Raw genomic sequence first — 18989 nt, 5'->3', positions numbered from 1 at the left:
CTGTACTGCGCAGGCGCAGTACAGAGGACAAACGAGAGCCGAAAGTCTCCAAAGTTCAACAGCTGATCGTCAGCTGTACACGGCGCCTGCGCTTTTATTCTTACCCTATGTCCAGGATCATTCCCTACTATCCAAGTGGACATAGAGTAAGAATAAATAGATGCCGAGTGCAGAGAGGCCGTGCCCGAAGCGTGGCGAGCGAAGCGTGGCGAGCGAAGCGAGCCCGCGAGGGGCCCTCTTACACAGCCATCACTAATAGGTTCCCAAGCGCCGTGTACAGCTGATGGTCAGCTGATCAACTTCGGACACTTTCGGCATCTCCTTCTCCTCCGTACTGCGCAGGCGCTGCGCCTGCGCAGTCCGGGGCGGACACTCTCTGATAGGAGGACAGTTCTCGTCAGAACACCGGGAACATCTTGATAAGAACCACGCCTCTGTGCTGGGAACGCAGTGCGAGGCACACTTTCTGCACAAACACAAGTATGCATATGTGGCCTCATAGAAGAGGACCCACTTCAGTGAGGCCGCATATACAGTATCTCACAAAGGTGAGTACACCCCTCACATTTTTGTAAATAGTTTATTATATCTTTTTATGTGACAACACTGAAGAAATGACACTTTGCATGAGTTTATAGCTTGTATAACAGTGTAAATTTTCTGTCCCCTCAAAATAACTCAACACACAGCCATTAATGTCTAAACCGCTGGCAACAAAAGTGAGTACACCCCTAAGTGAAAATGTCCAAATTGGGCCCAAAGTGTCAATATTTTGTGTGTTCACCATTATTTTCCAGCACTGCCTTAACCCTCTTGGGCATGGAGTTCACCAGAGCTTCACAGGTTGCCACTGGAGTCCTCTTCCACTCCTCCATGATGACATCACGGAGCTGGTGGATGTTAGAGACCTTGTGCTCCTCCACCTTCTATTTGAGGATGCCCCATAGATGCTCAATAGGGTTTAGGTCTGGAGATATGCTTGGCCAGTCAATCACCTTTACCCTCAGCTTCTTTAGCAAGGTAGTGGTTGTCTTGGAGGTGTGTTTGGGGTCGTTATCATGTTGGAATACTGCCCTGCTGCCCAGTCTCCAAAAGAAGGGGATCATGCTCTGCTTCAGTATGTCACAGTACATGTTGGCATTCATGGTTCCCTCAATGAACTGTAGCTCCCCAGTGCCGGCAGCACTCATGCAGCCCCAGACCATGACACTCCCACCTCTGCTTGACTGTAGGCAAGACACACTTGTCTTTGTACTCCTTACCTGGTTGCCGCCACACACGCTTGACACCATCTGAACCAAATAAGTTGATCTTGGTCTCAACAGACCACAGGACATGGTTCCAGTAATCCATGTCCTTAGTCTGCTTGTCTTCAGCAAACTGTTTGTGGGCTTTCTTGTGCATCATCTTTAGAAGAGGCTTCCTTCCGGGAGGACAGCCATGCAGACCAATTTGATGCAGTGTGCAGTGTATGGTCTGAGCACTGACAGGCTGACCCCCCACGTCTTCAACCTCTGCAGCAATGCTGCAGCCACTCATACATTTATTTTCCAAAGACAACCTCTGCATATGACACTGAGCACATGCACTCCTGAGCACTGAGCACATGAAATTCTATGGTTGATCATGGCGAGGCCTGTTCTGAGTGGAACCTGTCCTGTTAAACCGCTGTATGGTCTTGGCCACTGTGCTGCAGCTCAGTTTCAGGGTCTTGACATCCTTCTTATAGCCTAGGCCATCTTTATGTAGATCAACAATTCTTTTTTTCAGCGATAACACCAAATTTAACACACCTGCTCCCCATTCACACCTGAGACCTTGTAACACTAACGAGTCACATGACACCGGGAAGGGAAAATGGCTAATTGGGCCCAATTTGGTGTACTCACTTTTTTTGCCAGCGGTTTAGACATTAATGGCTGTGTGTTGAGTTATTTTGAGGGGACAGCAAATTTACACTGTTATACAAGCTGTACACTCATTACTTTACATTGTAGCAAAGTGTCATTTCTTCAGTGTTGTCACATGAAAAGATATTATAAAATATTTACAAAAATGTGAGGGGTGTACTCACTTTTGTGAGATACTGTATGTGTGCGGAAAGGAGTTAAAGTTCTGAATTTCGGCAAGTGGCTGGGGATTCCGATTTTACCACCCCCATTCTGGCACCCTAAGGTGGCTCCCTAAGCAGCCTTACACTGTAGGCTGACCCTGGCAAAGAATTCATTAAGGTAAAAAAAACAAAAACATTAGCCTTTAAAACCATTTTAAGCAATAGTTATTATTTATTGTAAAAGTATGTTACCTTATATTGCTTTGTCATTAATCTATCTTATCTCACCTGAATTCTGGGCCATGACCTATGCATCAGAGAGAGGAACCTTTCCACTGCATCGTTTTCTGCTGACATGAGGACCTTCTGGAATCCTTCTTTTGGCATGTGCAAATATTCCTGTGATACAACAAAATTGGATGACTTGGAATGTAACTCTCAAGATGACAATCAAGCAGAAAAGGGTCTGTTATTCACTGAAGCAGCACAAGACGTGAAAAATATCTTCCAGTGCTTTTTTCTTTTAAGTGTTTTTTTGTTTTGTTTTAGAAAGAGTGTGGAATTTGTCAATTATTTATTTATTTAACAGAATGTAAAAAAAGACATAAAAAGCTGAATAAAAAAATAGAGCTTTGACAATAGATCCAGCATCAGTTATAGCATACAAAATACATTGGCGCTTTGGCGCTAATATATGAAAAAATTGCCGGGACTACCTTTACTTATAGAATTCATCTTTATTTTTCAAACTTTAACAGCAAAATAAGATGGAAGCTAGAAGATGATTGTTTGCTTTAGGCAAGCAGATTTGTTTTTGCTAGTACATACAGTTTTCATATATTATCCATATTGGCAAATAAAGACAAACTCTTAACCCTCTTGTGTTTTATTGTATTGTAACTGTACTGTCTCCCTTTATATTGTAAAGCGCTGCGCAAACTGTTGGCGCTATATAAATCCTGTACAATAATATTAATAAACAATATTAATATGTGTATAAGATATTGACAGAAACATGATGCTACTCCAATGTCGTTAAACATAAATTTTGAATTTAAATGACTAATTAAGGTATGCTAGGTCAGCATTAGATAAAAAATATGTAGGTGGGGTGCAGCGCGGTGCAGCGGCAATAATTCACACAGTCAGGTGCAATAATAAAATTGCATTGACACAAAGTAGCAACAGTTCACAACAATCCCAGTGGAAAGACTGCCAAGCTGGGTGCACTTACAGTTACAGCAATGTGAACAGAGCAAGTTCTGGCTGGAATGACAGCATCTGTAGAGAGGGGCAGAATGTGGCCTGGCCATTTCGTGCCCAAATGGGAAGATGCCCAGAGGAGATGCGACCCTTTGCTTTCCCTCCTTGTCAGCAACCATTCCGTACCACTCCTACTATCCCTAACAGATGGGGTACCTTTCCCTTCACTGCCCACTTGCATAAAGCACACCAAACTCAGGAGCCAGGGCCTTAAATAGGTTCTAATTGACCCAAGATGGCTGCCAGAGTCACATGGAGCAACAGCATCCAACTGGATCGCTTCCCAGTGACCCGGGAAGCCATAAAGGAACCAGGTTCATACTGACTTACTCTCCAGCTTCAGAGCCGCTGCGGTTAAGCACCATCTGCAGTGGAGAAAAACTGAACCTGCCTTCAAATATATAATGAGTACCGAGAAAGAAGACAGTAAAATGAAAAAAATGATGAAAGGAGTGGAGCAAGAGCAGGGTAGGTGGGAAGGACATGTGGGAGAAGAGGGGGAATAGTAATAAGTATATTTTTATTATTGGGCTAGGTCAGCCAATCAAAGAGGTATATTTGGCATGGATCTTACATTACATTATTAAGATCACATAACTACTGATATCAGCTCACTGTATAACTCTAAACAAAAACAGAAAGGGCTTGAAGTAGTTCCTTAAGCAGTTAGGTCTGAGTTTCCCATACTATGCTATCAACTATCATTGTATCAATTAAAAGCCCGATCCACATCTATGAAAAATGGAATGAAAGGATGCGGAGTGAATCTAGTGGTATCATCTAGATTCCCTAGGACCCTTTCACCCATATGAATGGGCGAACACTGGTTTGCACATGGAGGTTTGTCCTGTGGCTTCCTCACCATGTTTATTATAGATGTGGCTTGGGCTATGATTGATGCATTAATGGGCAGTAGAATGGGAAAGTGACCTAAACCAGGAAGTTCTTCAAAGTAGGGCTTTTCCATTTTTGACCCTCCACACTTGCAGAAAACTGACTGTGGATATGTTTGGAATGATGTGATATCAGTGATGTAACATGGGATCTATGCCTAATACACCTCTTTGGAACAATCTCTAAATTTATTATATCTTGGGCTTGATATCTATCATGGCTTTGGTGGATTTATCACACATCATTCCTAAAAAATGTATTCTGCTGTGCACAAGCAAGCTTGCCAAGTTTAGGTATTTACTAATTAGCAAATAACCTCATCTCATTGCAAAGGCTATTGCATTCCTGGAACTTACAACAAACCATTGATAAGGGATCCAAATACATTTTGCATAATGCTATATAGTAGTAGTCATTAGCTCCTAATTATAGATCATGATCTGAGGATCCCATTTGAGGACTGAGCATAGCGTCCCACCACTGGCATAGCGTTCAGGAAGCTTTAGGGTAGGAGTTTCCTGAGATATTACTGATCATTCCCAGATCAATAGAAATTATGTTTATCAATGCACATTCTAGGACAGACAATGTAAGACTTACCTGAAGAAGAATTTCAAAAACTGTAACATTTTCCTCCTTCTGAATGAGTTCCCAGAGCACGGGCTGTCAGACATATGTACAATACATACAGATTAACGACCTAAGAATTGTAATATACCCCAGACATATAAGAACAAGTGGTTATAATGGAAACAATAATGTGGAATGCTGATGTATGATAAAGTGATCCATCTGGTCTGTCCATTTTACTGACTGATATATTTCTGTAAAGTGACCATAAACTCTTTAAAAAAATTCTATTCAAGTATGTATTCCTAACTCAAAAAGTCCATGAAAATGCTCTCAGCCTCTTCCAAATCTGCAAAGTATTATATTTTTTTGCCACTGTGATCCAATTTCCTGTTAGAGGGTTGTTCTCACTGTATGTAGAAATGTAGACACCCTCTCTTGCTCGCTCATGAGATGGACTATTCTCTATGGACTATGGGCTTTGTAGTGTGCATAGAGTACTTGACTAAGCCCTCCTATCATTTTACAGTCAAGGAAGCTGCAACCGTAGCCTCTGTTTGATCTGCAGTTGCCATGGTGCTACACGTGATCAGTTGTGAGCTAACCATTATCAATCACTGCATGCCTTGAATGTAACTGTTTTAGGAAATCCATGGGTTTAGTTCTACTTTAAAGTGTATCTAAAAAAGCAAAACTTTGATATATTGCAGCTTATCCATCCTTTATTTTTATCTGGTGATCCAGCCAGTAAGTCTGCTATTTTTAAATTTTCTTTAAAGTGGAGTTCCACCCACTTTTACAACTCTTTAGCATCCCTCACTAAACTGTGCACTGTAAACGAATTGGATATTTTTATATTTTTTTTCTCAGCACCTACTGTATATCTGCTGTATTCATTTTTCACTTCCTCCTCCCTGGCCGCGGCCCATTGCATCATTTCCTGTTTGCAATGCCTTCGGGGAAGGGGCAGCAACTTCCTCTGAAACTGCTGTTGATATGGAAACCTGACCTGAAACCTATTACACTGCTTGTGCTGCACTGAGCATGTGCGAGATCTGCAAGGATGAGATCCAGGAAGAAATACAGTCTGGCTTCAGATGCCCACACTTAAGATGGCCACGGCCTGCTGTAAGTTTATAAAATAACAAACTACTGCTATAAACTAACAAAACAGACCTTAGTTTACAGACTAACTTTACTAGAATACATTAAGCTTGTGTATTATAGGGGTATTTTTATTTAAAAAGAATAATTTTGGCCGGAACACCACTTTAACAGACAGAGCTGTCCAACAAAAGTGTCAGTTAGACGGTTAAGACAAATCATTTTAGACTGACATGAGTTTCAGCTTTTACATAAAATATAAATACAATCCACCCATGCTATGTGTTTGTACAATCAGATATTATACCGCAAACCACAGCGCAAACAGTACCAAATTACTAAAGTGCAAATGCTGTGCATACACCATAAACTTTGAACAGCAAAACAAACATATCATAAGATCATAAAAAAAGTCCAATGTGAACTGAAAAGTAAGTAGCTAGTGAAAGTCTGTATTTGGACTCCCAAAAAAATCAATTACGTCACATCTGGTGAGCGGTGGAACGCAATTGAGGTTGTGAGAACCAAGCCAGTCCCTGGAGCGAGCCGACTGCTCTGTATAAAGAACTTTCGTGCAAAGCAAATATAACTGGAATATTGTCCGTTTTTAATCTGTTAATATAATAAACTAGAACGCACTATACTTTATGGATTCTCTATCCTTCATGCACGAGTGGTAATTACATAGGTGGATATAGAGGAAGTGACATCTCCCCGCTCACCAGCAAAAACCTGATAGATCCATATGCAGTACTGCTAGGAGGTCCATAGCATCTAGTGAGTTAAAGCACAAGAGGGTGTGTGGACCACAGATCACCGTGTGATATTTTTCGAGCACTACAGCACTTTAGAATATTTTTGCCAGGAGCACTTTTGGAAGAAATTATTTTTGGACTTTTACTAGCTATTTGCTTTTTTTTATGATCTTATGATATGTTTGTTTTGATATTCAAAGTTTATGGTGTATGCACAGCATTTGCAGTAATTTAATACTGTTTGCACTGTGGTTTGTGGTATAATATCAAAATGGTCAGCTTTTATTTATGTAAAACCTTTATGCCAAAAGGGAATGAAACTGTTCCTTTAACTCCTTCCCGCTGGCCATATGCATAGATGCGGCCCCTGGGTGGGTGGGCTTTAATGTTTAGAGGGTGCATATATGCAGCCCTATGTAAAAACATTACTGTGCTGAGTGTACGTTCCCTGTGTGCACCCAGAACAGTAACTGGCGGGTAGAAAGCTCCCGATGCATATTTGCGATCAGTAGCCTTCCCATCATGTGACCGCTAAGACTGCCAATCGCAGCGGTCACATGATCGGAATGCCCGCCTCCCCGCATTTAGAACCTCTTATAGGGCCGGGAGGCAGCGGTGGCGGGAAGGGGTTAATTGCTTAAAAATAGTTCAGCTTTAATTTGTTAGTCAAGTCCATCTAAATCTGCTTGATTGACAATGCTGCTTCCCAAGGGTGGCTCTGTTGCTCCTCCACAGAGAGGAGTCAGCCCCAGACAGGAAGTGTGTTACTGGCAGGTATACTAGCTGAAAATAAAGGGAAGATCTAAAAAAAAAAAAGAAAAAAGAAAATGAATGCAACCACCAGATCTAAGAATTGGTAAACTGCAATATATGAATTTTTTGTTTTTTGGTTTAGATACACCTTAACTGCAATGAAGGAAAGGCAAGGTCACAAGGCTGGCTGTGATGCATGGCAGAGCTGTGTAAAACCCATTGATGGATGGACAAATACATAAATGGCAAACAAGACAGCACCTATATATTTATTTCAGAGCCTTTACTATTTGCTTTATTTTATGTTAATATGTAAATTGTATTAGGTCCTATTATATATACTGTACTTCTGCAGCCCCCCCCCCATCCCCTGGAAAGCTGCTGGGTTCCCCCTCCAGCCGCCTACTGCGAGGGATGCTTTTATGATGGAGAGTGCAGTAGCATCCAGTAAATGTGTAATTTACTGGCCCCTTCCATGTCTTAATTAATAGAGTCAATGATCTGTACAGATCTGACTCTGTTCATTCATAATTGAGGCTGCAGTTTGGGAAGGACTGGGAAGTTTTGTACAGACTGAGCTATTTCTGTCCATTCATTCTGTGCTGCTGAGCCTGCAGCGAATGAGATTGAGGGCTGTGTCTTTAATCTCCTTTCTCTGTCTCAAAGTTGAAATATCAAAGGTCTGAGACCAGGCCTTGGAGGTCAGCCGCCATGGGGGGAGCCCCGGCAGGGGGTCAGGGGGGCCCTTTATTGTTTCTTGCACTAGAGCCCTGAAGGTTCTACTTACGCCTCTGATTACTTTCCCTTTGTAATTTTTTTTGACAATGAGCTCCATGTTAAGACAAACTTCAGGCTCCAAATATTACAAGTAACAGATCACATACAATACGGTTATTTTAAAATCTGATTTGAGAAGAGTAACTCACGCTAAAGCAGCTCAGAAGATCCTCCTTATTAGAATCACTGCTCTCCTTTTCTAGATACAGCTCCACAGTCCGCAGGATGCTCAGCGAGGAATTCATCTTGAAAGAAGCCCAGAAAGAGCTATTATCCAGCAGGCTAGAGAGGAGAATGGCTTCTCCCAGTCTATCCCTTGTTTCCTTACCTATCTGCTCCGGGTCTGAGAAAGTGAAGAGAAAATCAAGCATCTTCAGTAGATACTGGACATTGAGCGCCCAGCCATAAGACGCACTGTCACACTGGGATAATTGAGAGACCAGACCTATGATGTACGATACTGGATTTCTACACAGTTGGGAGGAATCAAAGCTAGGGGAAATAGGTAATGCATCTGCCAGTCTTTGGAGAAAGCATTTTCCATTTAAGGATACATTTTTCCAGCAGTAATCCACAACCCACGGGTGGACAGCTTTAAGCGAAAAATATAAAGATGCATTTCTGCATACTAAATCCTTAAAATCCTGCATGTTGATCCCTTTGCAGTCTTCCACCAATGTACCATTTTGAAAATCATTACTGTCCCAGGACTTGTAGCTACAAGAGCTACGATTTGCATTCAGCATAACTGTTTTTACGATCTGTCTTTGACATAGTTTGGTTACCCAAGTCCTAGTGTCCTCTGGCATGCTGGATAATGACTTATTACTACAAAGTTTCTCCATCAAGAAAGTTTTGTTTTCAAATAGGCATGTCTTTAAGGATTTGGGGTTTATGGACATCCCCTGCCATACATCCGAGCATCTAATATTGTTCCGTAGTTCTCTGATGGCCTCAGAGCTGTTGAAGACATTAGTGCACAGGTCACTCATCATTGATAGATCTTGGCTGTTCCTTAAAAATGATGAGTTTTTGCAGACAGTAGTATTAAATTCAAGTGGGAAATATTCCCTGCATATCCACACCCAAAATGAGTCTTCTTCCATGGAAGAAAGGTACCACGCAGCATCAGAGCAGGCAGCCTGAAGGTCATACGTTGTATCTACTGAGTAGCCAGTAGCATTGTACACATTGCAGTATAAAAACACTGTAAAGTTGGAGACCCCAGGCAGTCCTGGAATAGAATCATTGCATACTGCTTCCAGGACTTCAGTATATGGTTGAGATTCCTCCAGCACATCAGATTGTGACCTCCTGGAGATGTCATGTGTCTTGACCTCTGTTTTCCAAGCAGGTTTACCACATGTCAGGATTGGGGGAGCTGATGGAAAACCTGTTGATGTAAAACCAAGGGACTGGACATTCCATGATATATTATGTTTTATTCCCCTGTGTAGAATACAACATCATGTTAATGTGAAACACAAACCTATTATCAAAAGGGAGTCAATATTGATTGTCCTATGAATGCAGTAGACTAAAATACATCTCTAGCCACAACATTTTGTTATAGAGTAATGGATGGTAAGAACCCCTGTCAGTTTTATTTGGCATCTGTATCTCCATTTTGGAGATATCTAAAATAAGTACCAGTAAGGGAGGTATTTCAATAAGAAGGACACCACACCCCATCAATTTATAAACAAGAATACATTGTAAGAGGTCATTGATTTTCTCAGTAACCCAAAGACAGAAGACAAACTGGATATAAAGATGTATTACGCTAATCAATTAAAAGTAGACATAGCTCATCAAATTAAAAAACATAATTGTCATAAACTCCCCTCTAACCCTACTGGGACCTACATGCTTGGTAAAGAACATTCAAGATATACCGTATATACTCGAGTATAAGTCGTTCCGAGTATAAGTCGTTCCTAGTATAAGTCGAGGCCCTGATTTACCACAAAAAAATGGGAAAAACTTATTGACCCGAGTATAAGACGAGTGTGAGAAATGCACAGCTACTGTAAGTGGAAAAGAGGGTCAACAATGCCCATTTGCAGCCTCACTGTGCCCATTTGCAGCCATAGGTCCCCCGAACTTCAAACTCGGTAGTTAAGGGTTCCTAGATGCCCCCTAGCTGCAGCCAAAATGTGGGGTCTCTGAACCCAAAGGGTCCCAAAATGACATTGCTGCAGATGGACACAGTTGATCGAATTTGGGGCCCCGTATCTTGGGGCCACTTAGTGCTAAGAACCCCAAATTTGGTGTGCAAACCCAGTGGAACTAGCACCATAAGATACGGGGCCCCAAAGTCGGTTCGGAAAATGAAATTTTTTGCTGCAGAAAAGTGCTTGAATCGAGTATAAGTCGAGGGGGGCACTTTCAGCACAAAAAAATGTGCTGAAAAACTCGACTTATACTCGAGTATATAGGGGTAAGTTACAGATGCAGGATGATCTACAAATCGGCAGGCCCTCAACATGTTTTGCGTCATGAGCCACTTCTTCAGGAAGAAGGAGGGATAAAAAGACTCTGAAAGGGAGCACAATAATACTTGAAAGATATAAAAACTATTGATACAAATTGCATCAATAATTAAAACAATATAATAGAAATAGAAAAAAAAAATAAACAGAAAATTGTAGTGGTCCAAACAAGCTTACCCAAAAATAACAGGAAATGGCAAACGTGGCAGGAGAGTCCAAGGCTCTTCTTTACCAAGCATTGATGTCCCAGCAGGGTTAGAGATGAGTTTATGACAAATATGTTTTTTAACTGGATGAGCTCTGCCTATTTTTAATTGATTTAATGTAATACATTTTGATATTTTTTATATCTGGTTTGTCTTCTGTCTTTGGGGTATGGAGAAAAACCAATAGCCTTTTACAATGTATTCTTGTCCATTTTGGAGATGCTTCCTCACCTTCTACTCCAAGGAAAATGTAGTCCCTGGGACAGGAATTGAGGGGGGTGGGGGACACACAATAGCAGTAGAAACACTCCTACTGCCAGACCTGAATACCAACACTTGAGGAGAAGGACATGGAAATCAACAACCCTGTGTAAAATCCAATACCATCTGAAACAGTGTCTAGGCTCCAGAAGGAAAAGAGCAGAAGGGGAGACGGGAGAGGTTAGTATAAGGCTGCATTCACACCTGAGCGTTTCAAAGTTGCTGGTTTTTACAGCGGTTTTACTGCAATATTGCTGCGATTTTGTACAGGTCACCAATGTAAAAAGCCAAAAAATGCCTGTAATCTGCCCCAAAGAAGCTCATGTTCTTTTTTGAGCCTAAGGCGTTTTTCAGGCATTTTGCTTCAGGTGACAAAACTCTCAGATGTGAACAGGTGCCATTGAAATGAATAAAATTTTGCTTGTTGGGCATTTTTCAGGCGTTTTTTCGGGCGTTTTTTACAAGCATTTTATGAGCTAAAAACGCTCAGGTGTGAATGCAGCCTAAGTGGGTCTGGGCCTTACTAGTACTCAGATAGCAAGGATAACTTGCCACAGATTTGTGGCACTGTTGAATTGTGAGTCTGTTAACTTGCTGCACATTTTCACTGGCAAGTTGTACACTTGCAGATTTAGTCAACAAGAGTTGTCGCTACAATTCATGACAGGTGTACCGCTAATCATCAGTATCAGTGGATGTCTGTGTGGAGACAAATGCTAGTGAGATCCATGTGCAATAAAGTGTTGCCATTTAGAGGCAAACAACAAGATGAGTGACATTTTGATATTTACAAAGTCCATTTTTATCAATAATTATTACTAGTGTGTGCCTACTTTCTCTACAAAGTACATTTTTTAGGAGGGCCACACTAAGATAATAATTTTCTTAAAGTACTGTTGATACATAACACAGCGTTTTTATTTTCTAGCTCTACATTATATTTCTATGATTATTGAGTAGAAAAGGCAAGGTTTTGCTTTTTTTTATGTATAAATATTATTTGTGTAATTCAGAATATACAGTATGGTGTATAGATGTACACTGTGAATGATGAAGTGTCCTAGACTATTAGCCTGAACCTGCTTATACCCACCATACTGAAACCCCTGGAATTTTACAGTTGTAGCGATGCAGTTGCCACTAGTAACAAACATCCACCGATTCACCCCGCTGCCAGACTTCCATACATCACTTGCAGAAGACAATGAACAATCTTTTGCTGGTTTTGTTTTTTTGGTCTATTGGGGGGTACAACTTGGTTGGGGAAAAGGGTATATGGGATGCCCATAGGATAGTTCATTTCACCATCATACTTTAAAGATTTCACACACTAGCACATAGTTAGAGCCAGAAGAGATGATGTGCCTTTTGTTTGCTATGATCTTTCTCCTGCATCACCATGCAGACTGTTGCTCCTCCTCTACTTAACTCCCGCAGACTATTGCTTCTAGGAATTCCTCACTCATTACCGTGTAAGGAATGAGGACATCACTCTTGACTGTGTTCCCAGAACTCTTTTCCTCCTGCACAAAACTTATACTGAAGTAAAGTAATGTCACATCTTTTTCTGTAAGCAAGAAGGACCCACTCAGAATAAATCCTTAAGCTGGCTCTGGTTGCTCGCTGCTACTAGGCCAGAGGCCTGCAGCACCTCTCACCAGAGGTCTAGTAGTTTAAAAGCACATGTTGGATGGTGGCCCATGTGCATACGACCCGGTGTTCTGCCGAGAAAGTTCCGCTCGGCGGATAAGGACCCCCCTCTACTGCGCAGGCGCTGCGCCTGCGCAGTAGGATCCGGCGGAAATAGCCAAAGGTGAATAGCTGAAAATCAGCTGTACACGGCGCCTGTAAGAGGGCCCCTCGCGGGCTCGCTTCGCTCGCCACGCTTCGGGCAAGGCCTCGCTTCGCTCTTTTTGATTCCCCCTCTAGGTCCACTTGGATGGTGGGGAAGGAACCTGGACCTAGGGCGCAGGCGCCATGTACAGCTGATTGAAGAGTTTGAGCTTCGGCTATCTCCGTCGGCTGACAGTAGTTCGTACTGCGCAGTCGCTGCACCTGCGCAGTACAGGGGGGGTCCTTTCTCAGCAAGACACCGGCATAAACTTTTAGGATAACAGTATCAGTGGATGCAATACTTACCACAAGAGCAGTTGCTGCAGATTACCTGAAAAAAAAAACAGATATTGTTGTCAATTTAACACAACTGATATAAAAGCGTGTCAGTATAAATCTAAACTAGAAAAATTTGATCTGATTTTGACAAGTGAACAGGACCATGGATCACCTTGATATATGAGCCATGGATTAAGAACAGGATAGAATTTTGTAAAGATTTGTTTATCTTCTCCCATGTCTTAAAAAAACTAGATCTACTGTATGTGAACTAATACACACAAACTCTGATTCACACTGTATCTCAGAATATTTTATTAAACCATCCATTTATCCATAGTCTGGCCATTTATATTCTCTCATATATATTGGTTATACATCCATAGGAACTTACCTACTGAACACTTTCCATTCTGATCAGCGTGGGGTATTCCAATCACTGATGACACTCTGTTCACCAGGGTCCCTTTCATACGAGAGACTTTTCTGTTCAAGTTGTCATACACAGATCTTTCCATTCGTTTCATAAGATTGTAGTGAATATCTTCTAGTACTTCCCAGACAACATCCTCTGGACTCCCTTCCACATCAACAGTCTTGGTTCCACTCTCCTTCTCCTTGGAGCGGTAAAAAATGTCAAAAACATTTTGGACTTCCTCCTGTTCAGATAAAGGATTAAATCTACTGGAGTTTGCATGTTTTTCCTTTAAGCTTTCTGAAAGCATATTGAAAGGCCTATATTTCCCATGTGATGCAACTGAAATCCCTGACTGCACATTGACCACAGGTGTCCAGTTTTTGCCTTCAGGGGGCAACAGGAGCTTTAGAATCTGAACAGGATGAAGCCCACAGTTACTGTGACCCATCAAAAAACATAGGACCCCTTGGAGAGTTGCAGTCCGTGTTAAGGTTCCACTAAGGAGTGCTTGAAACAGAGTGTCCATCAAACCACCGAGCATCTCCCAGTTGTGTCCTAGAAGATTAAGAGCATTTTGACTGTTGCTAATTGATTTGAAAACTCTCTGTAAGAAGTTGAGAAGAACACTCCAGTTTTGACTTCCTCTTAGAGAGACAAGAAAGTCATGTAGCTTTAGGAGTGGTAAAGTTGGAGATCTCTCCACTGGTATCTGGAGAAACTGTTGAAGCAATGAGTTCCAGGCTTCACCCTCCTGCTCGTTTGATTCTTCTTTCTGTAAATATGATGAAATATTATAGAGGAATTCAGACAGACGATTTTTCTTTGCTTTGTTTTTCCGAGTCCCAAGGAGTGATGGATCACTTTCCGATGTAGTCCAAAAAGATCCAAAATTTAATACCATTCTATCCAGGAGCAATTTTATGTCATCAGATTGAAGTTTTGTTTTCATGTTCGACATTATGGGAAGATGATTCTTAATTTTAGATTTCCATTTGGAAAAAATCTTTTCTAAGTTGCTTTGCTGCCTTTCTTGATTTTGTCCTATATCAGTGAAAATAATAAATATTAGCATCTTTGTGGCAGCAACCTCAAATTATGCAACAGAACAACACAGCGATACTTTTTTATTTTGCTATGTACTTCCTTTTTTCATGTACTAACTTTTTTCAGATGGCTAGAAAAAGTCTAATAAAATGTAATCACATTAAAGAGTAAAGTATGCAAAAAAGCAACCCTGGCCAAATACACATACACTATATTGTCAAAAGTATTGGGACACCTGCCTTTACACACACATGAACTTTAATGGCATTGGCACTCCAGTCTTAGGCCTGCACAGAGTCCTAACTTCAACCCTATAAAACACCTTTGGGATGAATTAGAATGGAGACTGCAAGCCAGGCCTTCTCATCCAACATCAGTGCTTGACTTCACAAATGTGCTTCTGGAAGAATGGTCAAACATTCCCATAGACACACTCCTAAACCTTGTGGACAGCCTTCCCAGAAGAGTTGAAGCTGTTATAACTGCAAAGGGAGAGTCAACTCAATATTGAACCCTACGGACTAATAATGGGATGCCATTAAAGTTTGTGTGCATGTAAAGGCAGGTGTCCCGATACTTTTGACAATGTAGTGTATAAACTATTTACCATTTGCACATGGCTATATGTACAGGGGACATCATTACTGCTGACCTTCTCAAACAAAGATCAATCACAGACACTAAGCATTGTATTTATGACTGATCAGCTAAGACAATCCTTCAGCAAAAAACAAATGAAAAGTTAAACACTATTGTGCACCATCACAGTAATAGACTCTTAAATAATATGATATGCCTTATACTAGAAATATCACAATGTACCATCTTGCTAGATTTTATGCAATAGCCTTGCTGACTCTACCCTTAGGACGCAGTGTGATCCCTTTGGGGCGTCTAGAGGAAGGAGTAACACAATGCTAGACCATTCAATTGTAGTAACCAATGCTACATTTCACATTAAAATAGACAGGTTACTGGTAAAGTCGCAATGTTTCTAATCTCAGTTCACAATGATGATACGATAGCCTATCCATGTTACTCTATGCAGAAATAAGATGTATGTGTATGAACACACGATTTGCAGTGTATTGTTCACTTATATAACATTTCTTTTCATTTTCTGCTATAAATGAAACATTTTCAATAAAGACATTGAACATAAAATAGATGAAAAGAGGTTAAAGGTGAGGCCCTACAACCTAAAACAGTGGAAATTAAAACATCTTGTTTTCGAAACCCTGTAATTATTGCTGTAGCCAAGTGCTGGACTACAGAAACATGGTGAAGAAGGAGACTCTTTGCAGTCAGTTGTACTTTCACTTTCTACTGTTATGCTTGATTTTGTGTTCCACAATCCCCTCCAGTCATCAGGGGGAGAGCTATAACCTGGAAAGCCCATGGACTTCTATTCAGAACTCTGAGGATCATGAGAATCGAAGTCCGGGACAGCAGCCAAAGATTGTGACTCATGGACCCTTTACACCACAATGCCCATAGTACACTGAGGCAGTGGTCGAATAGTTTTTAACAGACTGCTCTAAGAACTTCTTCCTCTTGGCGCTGAGGGGACTGAAGAGAGCACATCCGCTGCATAATGACCAGACTGCTGAGAGATCGGACCAGTGGAGACACCTGAGGCAGCCTAGCAGAGACTGCAGCGACCACATCTGCACTGTTGCCTCAAGGAGACCAGAACATCCTCTCACTCTCTACTTCCCACTGCTGAATCTCAGGAGGCATGTTGTGGACAGACTGAGGGGACCTCCTTTTCTGCAGCAAGAGTTCACAGCTGCACTACAGGGACTGGTGAAAGGGCACAACTCGCAGAGACTGAGTTGCTGGAGGCAGGACATCAAGTATACTTCACCTCTACTGCACCTATAGCACACCTATACCACACCTTTACTGCATTTTTATAGCACCTATACTGCATGCTGGTTTACTACAACTGTCATTAAGTACACCAACGCTTCTTAAAGGGTTCAACGATAGCTGTCAGAAGAACAACATAAAGGACTGCCCCCCTGTAAAAACATCCTGCAAGTCCCCTTTGTTCCTTGCTGCCATTTCTTTAATTTCTATGAACAGTGCACATCCAGTCGGTCTAGGCCTAGAATAGGAACCATCAATGCACTTCAGCATTATAGTTTATGTGTTTGATAAATCAAGTTTTATTACTGTTCACTGCTGCACTATAGGTGATTATTTATGCTGATCTGAACGCCAAGTGTCATCTTTTGCCAAGTCCTTGTTACTAGTCACCCTGTATGCTAAATTGTGTTATTACCATTGTTAATCCATTTCTATGCTTACTTCGTTACCAACCTTATCATGTGACAATATCACCTTTACCAACTGGTTCAGTGCCATTTTTCTTATATATACTACTACTATTGGGTACTAAGCAGTGATTTTCTGTGATATTGGATGTTTTGTACACTCAACCTAGAGAGGCAGAAGTTCTTAAAGAGGTCAAGGCAAAGAAAAGAGGACCCATCCTAACCAGCGGCTCCAACAGCGGTAGCATTACATTACTTATGTTTAAATCAAACCTAGAAATTTTTTGTCCTCAGGCAACTGCTTGCTGTTTAAAAATGTAAGTGCCTCCCTGTACCTGTTTGCAGTCAGCAAAACATCTTACTTAACCTACAAACTGGGTTTTGTCCTGTTAAAGGCCCATCAATGTCACCCTCATTCATGTTTCTCTATTTGGAGCAAGGTTTCAAGTGTGATCAAAACTATTTAAACAGAGATATTGGGAGAGCTGAACTGTAAAAAAACACCTCAACATTGAAGGTCAGTGGGTGTGAAAAATGACCTGGTGTTACCTAGATAAACAATAAAAATGCACTGATATCAGTGAGAGTAAAGAAAATGAGAGGACATCAGTGGTCACCGGGAGTAATAAATGCCCCAGCTGTCATTGGGAGGGAAACGTTCTGCATTGTGTCAGTGGAACAGTGTCCCATCATTATGGTTAGAAAAGTTCACCCAGTATTGTTGTTCACGGATTACTTACCTTTGAATACATTTCACATCCTGCATTGCTCCTCTACTAGTTTCATGATGTCTTGGACAGAACTATGCAGGCACTGTCAAGCAGGAAATCACTTAGCCCAATAGTGCCTATGATATGTCGCATTCAGAGCTCCCTGTGCAAGCATGGCTTTCTCATTGTATGGGCCAGTCTAAGGCAAGGGGAAGAACCTCACTTAAGGACCACTGTTCTAGAATGTTAGTAACTTGGAAGAGTACATAACTTTATATCTTTCAATCTTCATTGTATACATGCTAGTACCTCGTTAGCTGCCAGGATCAAGATTAAAGGAATTAAGCAAAAGGAAAATTTTATATATATATATATATATATATATATATATATATATACAGTGGGGCAAGAAAGTATTTAGTCAGCCACCAATTGTGCAAGTTCTCCCACTTAAAAAGATGAGAGAGGCCTGTAATTGTCATCATAGGTATACCTCAACTATGAGAGACTAAATGTGGAAACAAATCCAGACAATCACATTGTCTGATTTTTGAAAGAATTTATTTGCAAATTATGGTGGAAGATAAGTATTTTGTCAATATCAAAAGTTCACCTCAATACTTTGTTATATATCCTTTGTTGGCAATGACAGAGGTCAAACGTTTTCTGTAAGTCTTCACAAGGTTGTCACACACTGTTGCTGGTATGTTGGCCCATTCCTCCATGCAGATCTCCTCTAGAGCAGTGATGTTTTGGGGCTGTCGCTGGGCAACATGGACTTTCAACTCCCTCCAAAGGTTTTCTATGGGATTGAGATCTGGAGACTGGCTAGGCCACTCCAGGACTTTGAAATGCTTCTTACGAAGCCACTCCTTCGTTGCCCGGGCAGTGTGTTTGGGATCATTGTCATGCTGAAAGACTCAGCTACGTTTTCTCTTCAATGCCCTTGCTGATGGGAGGAGGTTTGCCCTCAAAATCTCACAATACATGGCCCCATTCATTCTTTCATGTACACAGATCAGTTGTCCTGTTCCCTTTGCAGAAAAACAGCCCCAAAGCATGATGTTGCCACCCCCATGCTTCACAGTAGGTATGGTGTTCTTTGGTTTCAACTCAGCATTCTCTCTCCTCCAAACATGACGAGTTGTGTTTCTACCAAACAGTTCTACTTTGGTTTCATCTGACCATATGACATTCTTCCAATCCTCTTCTGGATCATCCAAATGCTCTCTAGCAAACCTCAGACAGGCCCGGAAATATACTGGCTTAAGCAGGGGGACACGTCTGGCACTGCAGGA

General features: G+C 41.4%; 1 protein-coding gene across 1 annotated transcript in view; it reads right to left on the bottom strand.

The window, feature by feature from the left end:
* The window catches only part of STRC (stereocilin), a 74285-nt gene extending 59669 nt beyond the window's left edge, over positions 1–14616 (bottom strand). The window contains exons 1-5 of the mRNA XM_073623524.1: positions 13635–14616; positions 13268–13292; positions 8319–9618; positions 4811–4873; positions 2342–2452 (exon numbers count right to left, since the gene is read on the bottom strand). Coding sequence (XP_073479625.1) covers positions 2342–2452; positions 4811–4873; positions 8319–9618; positions 13268–13292; positions 13635–14616 — 2481 coding nt within the window. The remainder of the gene's footprint in view (positions 1–2341; positions 2453–4810; positions 4874–8318; positions 9619–13267; positions 13293–13634) is intronic.
* Between the last annotated feature and the right edge of the window lie 4373 nt (positions 14617–18989).

Source organism: Aquarana catesbeiana, linkage group LG03 (assembly GCF_042186555.1).
Source record: "Aquarana catesbeiana isolate 2022-GZ linkage group LG03, ASM4218655v1, whole genome shotgun sequence".
In the NCBI taxonomy this organism is placed as follows: Eukaryota; Metazoa; Chordata; class Amphibia; order Anura; family Ranidae; genus Aquarana; species Aquarana catesbeiana.
The sequence above is the reverse complement of the archived record's forward strand: the minus strand, read 5'-3'. Positions and strand labels throughout refer to the sequence as shown.